The 8,925-nt window shown below is 49.1% G+C and overlaps 1 protein-coding gene across 1 annotated transcript; it reads right to left on the bottom strand.

Moving 5' to 3' along the window:
- Positions 1-2,070: 2,070 nt before the first annotated feature.
- LOC134433924 (olfactory receptor 14J1-like) lies at positions 2,071-2,925 on the bottom strand (the record flags this gene model as incomplete). Its single annotated transcript, XM_063182616.1, has 1 exon — positions 2,071-2,925. A coding segment is annotated over exon 1 (855 nt), but the record flags the coding sequence as incomplete, so codon positions are not given.
- Positions 2,926-8,925: the final 6,000 nt, after the last annotated feature.

The following is an 8,925-nucleotide window of genomic DNA, read 5'->3' as shown; positions in this document are numbered from 1 at the left end:
CTGGAACATTGGGGTCCATGACCACCAGGGACCACCAGAGACCCCCAGGACAGAAGAGAGCATTCAAAAGGGGAGGGGAAATATATTAATGATTTTGGGGAAATGATTATCCTATGTGTGTTTAGTCCAGGACAATCAATGCATATGTGTGCAAAATACAGAATATAAACAGAAACTTTCCTGCACTCAGCATGCATGGCTTTGGGAGGAGCTATCCCCCATGCATCCAGCTGAATAAAGAATGCTGCTTCTTAATGCTACACTGGGGTTAAGGAGTTTTCTGTTTTACTGAATTTTTGGTAACACTCCCACTGCCAAGGAAAGCTCTGTCTTCTGCTGTTCACAAACAGAGAAGGGCTGGTGGCAGGTGTGGGGCTTGGAGGCTGCCTGGGGCACAGTGACCATGAAATAATCAAGTTTTCCATGTTCTGTGAAACAAAGAGGGGCAGCAACAAAATATCTACATTGGAATTAGGAAGGGCAGACTTTGGCCTGTTTAGGATCTGATTTGGGGAGCACCAAATCAGGTACTGATTGTTTCAAGGGAAACAGGCCTAAAAATAAAGGAGTCCAGGAAGGATGGACACATTTCAAGAAAGTAATCTTAACGGGGAAGGAGCAGCCTGTCCCAGTGTGGCAAAAGATGAGCTATTGAGGAAAATGACTGGCCTGGCTGCTCATAGAGCTTTTTTAGGTACTCCAGGAAAAGAAAAGGATGCATCAACATTGGACAGAAGGTCAGGCAACTAAGGAAGTATTTAGGAATGTTGTTAGGTCATGCAAAAGAAAAGTCAAGAGGAGAAAGCTAAAATTGAGCTTAGCCTGACCACTTCTTTGAAAAATAATAGAAAATATTTCTACAAATAAAATTATAGCAAAACATGAGATAAGAATCTCTACTCTTCATTGGATGCGGTGGAGAATATAGAAACTAAAGATAAGGAAAAGGCTGAGCTGCTTAACAAAATCTTTGTCACAATTTTCCATATTAGGACAGGTTGCCCTCAGTACAGGTGTTCTCCCCCAGGGGCTGATGGCAGTTGTGCTCCCTCAAGTTCATGTCCCCACACCAACAACATGAGGGTGCTCCCCCTGCTGTGTGCAATGCAAACAGGGGCTGCTGAGCCAGTGCTGCCATGTCTGTGCCTGCAAGGATGGGGCACCTGTGTGAGCTGGGGGAGCGGCCAGGGCTGCAGAGGGGGGATGTTTTTGGCAGCTCCATGAGGACGCTCTGGGACGCTGCCCTGAGCTGTCCAGTGCACTGGGGATGGATCAGCCCCTACTCTGCTGCTCCTTCCCGTCTGCCCCAGTGCCCTTGCAGAGCCCCAGCCATGGTGTTTGCCCCCAGCCTGCCCATGGCCAGCCTGGGGCTGCTCACTGGGGTTTTCTGAGCTGAGCATTGGCCTGGCTGTGTTCTTGAGAGAGCCTGGGCAAGGAGCCTGGAGCCCCCAGAGCCTGGCCTGAGGCGTCAGCGCTGCCCCAGCAGTGCCCATGGCCTGTCCCTGCTGCAGCCCCGGCACTGCCACCCCCAGGGCTGTGCCCAGCCCCGAGAGCACTCAGGCCCTACAGCAACACCAGGGCCACCAGGGCAGTGGGGCACGGCCACAGCAGCAGCACTGGCAACACCAAGTGCTGCTGCTGCTGCTGGGCACAGTTGCTGGGTCAGCACTAATCTGGCCCCAGCTCTGCACACAGACATTGCTGCTGCAGCTCCAGAGAAGGAAACAAAAGGGCATCTCTGCAGAAAACTCTTCTGGCAGACCCTTTATTTCATTTAAAGTCACCTAGACCATAGCTCCTCATTGACACAGTCTGTGGCCACAGTGAAGTTTGAGAGAAACAAAATGAGAAATAGCACAAACATTGACCTTGCTTTTTTGTAAGTAATAAAAAACTAAAACAAAAGAAAGAGAAGAATAAATAAACTACCAAACCGAAGTAGTATCAAGGATGACTTTTATTACAAGTGACTTGCAGAAACTGGCCAGAAGTTTAATGTTTCCTAAAATTTCCAGTCATCAGCCTCCATACTGCAGCCTTGAGCTCCTGGTTCCTCAGGCTGTAGATGAGGGGGTTCAGGGCTGGAGGCACCACCGAGTACAGAACTGACACTGCCACATCCAGAGATGGGGAGGAGATGGACGGGGGCTTCAGGTAGGAAAACATTACAGTGCTGATGAACAGGGATACCACAGCCAGGTGAGGGAGGCAGGTGGAAAAGGCTTTGAGCTGTCCCTGCTCAGAGGGGATCCTTCGCACAGCCCTGAAGATCTGAACATAGGAGAAAACAATGAACACAAAACAACCAAATGCAGAACATATGGACAACACAATAAGTACAAATTCTTTGAGGTTGGAGTGTGAGCAGGAGAGCTTGAGGATCTGTGGTACCTCACAGAAGAATTGTCCCAGGGTATTGCCATGGCACAGGGGCAGGGAAAATGTATTGGCTGTATGCAGCAGAGAATTGAGGAAGCCACTGGCCCAGGCAGCTGCTGCCATGTGGGCACAAGCTCTTCTGCCCAGGAGGGTCCCGTAGTGCAGAGGTTTGCAGATGGACACATAGCGGTCATAGCACATGACGGTCAGGAGGAAAAACTCTGCTGAGATGAAGAACAGAAAGAAAAACAGCTGTGCAGCACATCCTGTGTAGGAGATGTTCGTGGTGTCCCAGATGGAATTGTGCATGGCTTTGGGGACAGTGGTGAAGATGGAGCCCAGGTCAGCGAGGGCCAGGTTGAGCAGGAAGAAGAACATGGGCGTGTACAAGTGGTGGCCACAGGCTACGGCGCTGATGATGAGGCCGTTGCCCAGGAGGGCAGCCAGGGAGATGCCCAGCAAGAGGCAGAAGTGCAGGAGCTGCAGCTGCCACGTGTCTGCCAATGCCAGCAGGAGGAAGTGGCTGATGGAGCTGCTGTTGGACATTTGTTCTGTCCCTAAATGGGGTTCTGTAAGAAAAGAAATCATGCAATAGTTGGATTTGGAGAGGACTTTAAATATCCCAGCACAGCCTGGGGGCAACTTCCCCCCACTGCCTGCCCAGGGCTCTGCTGCCTGGAGATGTCGCTGCCAGCAGCTGCTTCCCTGTGCCCAGGGCTGGGCCCTGCCAGTGCTGTCAGAGTCCAGCCCAGCCCTGGGGGCTCAGCTCTGCCCTGCAGACTCCTCGCAGGTCTGGCGCTGCCCAGGGGCAGCTCTGGCTCTGCAGGCTCTGATGGCAACCCTGTGAAGGCTGGAAAAGCGACACTGATTCTGCCTCTAAGGGGCCCTGTGCTGATTTCTGTCAGTGCCTGGTTTAGTAACATCTCAGAGAACTTCTTTTATTATTCTCAGCCTGAAATGAGAGATGAATACCTGTGTGCAGGTTCCATCCTAGCAACACAGGGCAGTAGAATCAAAAAGCAGGTTATCCCCTTTTTTGCAGCCCCTGCCCTGCTGTGCTCCTTGTATAATCTACTTTCTGCAGTAAAATGCCATGCTGGGAGCAGTCCTGAACAATGCAGCATCCTCCCCACACAAGGAGAACACTTCCAAGCCTTACCAGCTATCTCCTCCCACCAAGATCTTGTCCCCCAGTGCTGGGAGCAGCTGCCAGGGCTGGCTGAGAGCTGTCCCCAGCTGGCAGCTGAGTCCCTGCCCCAGCACAACACCCTGGGCTGCAGGATCCTGCTTTGCAGGGTACCCCTGGCTGATCTGCACGTTAGAGAATCAGAGAATGTACTCACAGCGTCTGTAGGCATTGGCATGTTCCAGCTTTAGGAGATGGCTCCAGGAGCTGCAGCTGCATTGTCCTGCAGCCAGAGGTTCCTTTGTTTAGGGCTGGCAGTGATTCTGCCCCAGGCACTTCTCAACACCTTCCCAGCCCTGACTGATTGAAGCTCTCTGTGCCTCTGTGTTGTTCCCAAGGTGGCTGCAGGCAGTGCCCCAGCCCTGCTGGGCTGGCAGAAGAGCTGCTCATCAAGAGAAATGTGCTTTTGAAGCTCTTCTTGGTTACCAGGACCTGCCTCTGTGCCTGGCTCAGCTCAGCAGCAGAGACTCAGCACAAGGACTTTAATGAGCCTCTGGGGCTTTGTGCTCAGGCCCTGAACATCAGTCCCTGAGAGGGAGCTGAAGAAACCTCTCCAGAACTCCAAGTCAGAATCCAACTCCAAAGTTTCTTTCACTTTTAATGGGTCCCTCTGAGGGACACGACTGAGAAAGTGTCCCCAGGCCCCAGGCAGAGCAGAGAACTGCAGGCAATGATGACAGGTGGGGACAAAGAGAAGCCAAGTCTTGGTGCCCTGGCCACAGCAGCAGGGTCTGTGCCGCTAAGGGCTGGGAGGAGACACCTTGTCCTGAAGCTCTGGGGCCTCCTGGCACAGCCCCAGCCAGGCTGGGCACTGTCAGCCCCTTGTCCTGCCCTAAGCATCCCAGTGGCCTCAAGGATCTTCTGGAAGGAGTCCCTGGGGAGCCCTGGTCAGGAATGGCCCTCGGGCCTCCTTCATGCTCCCTGCAGGGACTGCAGGTTTTTCAAAGGGCTTTGGGTTTGGCTTTTGCCTTGGAGTCTCTGAGAAGTTTCTGCAATCATGGCCTCTAATTATCTGCTGGAATTAGTCCATTGAGATTATTTGTCAATTACAACATAGAGTGAGCTTATTAATACTTCAGGGTACTTCAGTTTTATGAAGGTACTTGGTGTTTCCCTTTTTATACAGACTCTGTGAAAGGTTTGTGCAATCATGGCCCCAATTATCTGCTTCAACGAGTCCCTTGAGAGCTTTGTTCTGATACTCAGTGGGGCTCATTAAGGTTTTGAGATACTCAAGGATTTTTAATGTACTTCATGGATTTAAGAATGTTTTTAGGTACTTTTAAGGTTTTTCCTTCCCACACTGAGTCTCTGAGAGGTTTTGTGCCATCCTGACCACTGATTCCCTCTTCCAGGGAGTCCGTGAGTATCCTGTGTAGGGTATCTTCCCCCTTTTTTTTTGCAACAAAGATGGAACTGAATACTTAATTCTTACACCATTTATCCCCAAGCGATTCTCTTGTCCTCAGACAGGTGGCACATCCCGTGCAGGGTGAAAATCCAACCACCAAGCACTCCTGGCAACATTCCAGGATTTCTGAACCCCCCCCAACGGTTTTCTAGGTAACTCTGGACATCCGGAGTGATGTGCTGAGTTCCCACACCCCAGGGCTCATTAACATGCAGAACACCTTAACAAGACATGCCTCTGGAGGTCATTTGACTTGTGTTCACATCTTTCGTGGTTAATTTGAAAGATTTCAGTAGTGTGTTCAAACTGAATGCATTATATTTAAAAAGACAGTGAGAAAACAATTTTTAGGGCCTCTTTAGGATTTTTTCCTGTTCATAAATCGATACGTGCAATCTCCAATTTTCACTGAATCCAAGTACCTCTTCATGCAGTTGGAATAGATTTGAAAATCAAGACATGGCTGACAGTCAATCAGACTCTGTCCCTACCCACACCCCACCATTTCCCCCATCCAAGCCCTGGCACTCAGAGCAGCCTTGTGCAAATCTGAGCTCCCTCCAGCCCAGGCTGCACCTGCAGCTTTCAGCTCCTTGGATCCAACTCCCACCTGCTTTCCTTAGAGAACGAGCTGCCCGAGACACAGAGGGATGTTCATTTCTTGTCAGCCAACAAAGCCAAGGGAAGGCACAGCTCCATCAAATGCAAAAGTCATTTCTCTGCTGGATATTAAATCCACTTTCCATAGAAGACAGTCTCAGAGCAATAGAAAACACCTTCTGTGCCCAGCACAGATCCCAAGGTCCCCCAAACCCTCCCTGCCCTAATTCTGCCCAGATTTGCTTTTTGTACACACGAGTCACACACTGAAGTCAGGAGCTCCCTCCATGCCCAGGGGGAGGAAAAGACAGAAAGATGAAGAGCTCTCCTGTGCAGGGCCAAGGTCCAAGTGCAGTCCCTGCAGTGGGAATCACAACTCATCAGGTATGTGTCCTTCGGACTCAGGGACTGGTGACACTCAGAGACACAGAAAGGTTTCTTGCCAACAAACACAAGTTGAACATTTAAACAGTTTAATAACCATCACAGGTCTTCTCTCAACTTTCTGGGATGTCCCAGCAGCATGTGACATGTCCCATATCCCCCAGGGATTTCCATACAGGAACAGTTTTAAATAAGGCCAAAAGAAAAAACAATTCTGTGATAAATATAAACATAATTGAGGTGATTATTTATATATTTATTTGAACTTCCGAAATACTGGTCAACTTCTTGCATCTCAAAGCATTAAACCAGTCAAATGAGAGGTTGTAATGGTTTGACACTGGCACAATGCCAGTGCCCCCATGAAAATACCCTCTCCCTGGTTTCTTCTGTGAGATGTGACCAGGAATAAGCAAAGCAGGCTCCCACTTAGAAATAAAGAAATCTTTATTAACTAAACTACAACTATAAGTTAAAAGAAACACACAGGGAAAATGAAAACCTTACAAATACATTTCCTGCTTCCCCCACCAAATTTCCAATAAGTCTATCCTCCAAATCACTGACTCTTGGTCCATCACCACCCTGTAGATAATCAATTCTCAATTCATCAAGAGGAGAGGAGTCCTTCTTGTGCCATAGTGACCTCTTCCTTTCATGTCCAGTGCTCTCACCACTGAACATGAACCAGAGATGCTTCTAGGGTTGTCTTTTAAGGATGCTTTGTCCCAATCCAAAAAGAGCGCAGTCTAAACTTTGGGACACCTGTCCCCCCCAAATTTCACCCCCTGAGGACAAGGGGTACCAACACTGAACCCTCTTGGTTCTGAACCATTGCCTCCCCCTGGATGCAGTCCCTGTGTCACAAGGAACATGGTTCTGTTCATGGCTATACAAGAAGAGTCCAGCAAGCCACTCCATCATCTCTTCCCACCTAAGATTCTTCTCTATTCTTCCAACATCTCTCACTGGCCCAGACCTTCATCACACTTGCCAATTTCCTTCTTCATCTTCCACTCTATCTCTCTTCTAGGAAAGGTTAATATTCTGTAAAATTTTCATTATCCAAAAAGGGGTTAAAACTCCCACAAGTGGCCGGACACCTTCTTTCTGCAAAAACCCCCCTTCTCAGCAGGTCAGGCTGTGCCGCCAACACATGATATCAAATTTCAAGGTAACAGTCCCAGGCACTGGCTCTCTCAGGGGGGTCTTCCCGATACCTCCCAGTGCTTCTCTCTCTTCCACCCTTGGGCCAGGCCTACCTCCCATCTCTGTCCAAGGCCCAGCCTACCTCACGACCACATGGCTTTACCCTCCCTCTGCCCAGCCGTTAGCTGGGACGGGGGGAGAGATTCGAACTCTTTTCCTGCAGGAAACCCAAGAGAGCTTCCCAGTGAAGTGCTCTGCTTTTCAACCCCTATGTTCTCAGAGGCGTATCCAATGGCCCCAGTGGCCACACCAGGTGTCAATATTCAAATCGGAACCCCATTGGTGTGACCACAGCATATCCCAGAAAACCTACTTCCTCTCAAACCACGTCAGAGGTACTTGAATGACCAGAAAGGAACTAGAGAAGCAAATCTGGGAGCAACAGGAAGTACAAAGATGCAGCTACTCTAAATGAAAATATATTCTTAGAAATGGCCATTTAAACCAGAGAGTTGGAAATACCTGAATGAAGAGTGAGATTAAATAATAAACTGAATATTGGTGACACAAGTAGATGAGAAGATCAATATTTCTTCTTCTTCTGCCATCAGTATGTTTCCAGGAAACCCCCGTTCCTAATGGGAAAATTTTGTTGTTTCTTAAAAGTACTCAAATGACCCAGATAATAAAGATTTGCTTGTATAATGTGTTATAAACAGGTATTAAAACCTGTGCCCCTTTCCAGGCAGACATCAGTTGTGTGCCCACGAACAGACAGTGCCACTTGTGCCTTGAGGTGCCCAGCTGGGATTGGATCTCTCCAAGAGCACCTGAGGGAGAGGAGAGCTGCAGGTCCCTGACAGCTCCACAGGGCTCCTGTCCCATCAACGTCTGCTCTGCTCCAGTCTGAAACAGGGCCCAGCATGGTGCCGGGATCAACAGAGAGCTGAGGTGTGTGCTGGAATTCAATGCCCTCCCCATTCCACAGCAGCCCTGTGTGGAGAGTTTAGTTCAGGCATGGCTTGAAGAAAAAGGCCATGAAGCCATGCAATTGAGAGAAAAGTAATAGGTAGTTGTGAAGCAGTTCCCAACCCGACTTCTATAAACAATTAGACTCTCTCAGGCATCATTGTATAAACAATAAGGTTCTCAGGCAGTCTTCCCATAACAAATGTAACACCCTCTCTGGGAAAAGATGGCACCCTGAGAACAGATGTGGAAGTTTTGGGAACCGTTCATATCACAGTGGGAACATTGGTTTTGTTTTGTGTAAACAATCAACGGTGTAGTAAAACAAAAAGTGTGGTTAGAGTTTTCTCTGTTAGCCTATCATAAACCTGGATTTTGGAATATGCATGAAGTTCGTTAACACTATTATTTAAGCTGGCTGATCGATCAATAAATCGAGTTCGATGCATCAAAGGATTGGTCGTTCTCCCCTCACTTCAACAAATGGTGACACCCAGACGTGATAGCGGACACCACGACAATCGCAACCACCACGGGGATTGCGAACACCACGAGAAGTGAGGACTGGTTCGGGCTCCGAAGCAGCGGGAGCGGCAAATAAGTGCGAAACCAAAGCGGAGGAAAAAAAGCCGCCGATACGCGCCGTGCCCTGGTGACCATACGGATGGGTCCAGCCGATACGTGTGGCCGAAGCCTGGAAAACGCTGCTAGGTGAAAGTGTGCACTTAAAAGAGGTATGGAAAGGCAAGCCGCATATGAACTTTTCATTACGTTTTTGCAAAAAAGGCAAATCAAGGGAATAGACTTACAGAAGGAATTGCAAGGTCTTTTGGCTTATGGTCTGGAT

This window comes from Melospiza melodia, unplaced genomic scaffold (assembly GCF_035770615.1).
Source record: "Melospiza melodia melodia isolate bMelMel2 unplaced genomic scaffold, bMelMel2.pri scaffold_28, whole genome shotgun sequence".
Taxonomy (NCBI): Eukaryota; Metazoa; Chordata; class Aves; order Passeriformes; family Passerellidae; genus Melospiza; species Melospiza melodia.
Note: the sequence above shows the minus strand (reverse complement) of the source record. Positions and strands in the feature narration are given on the sequence as shown.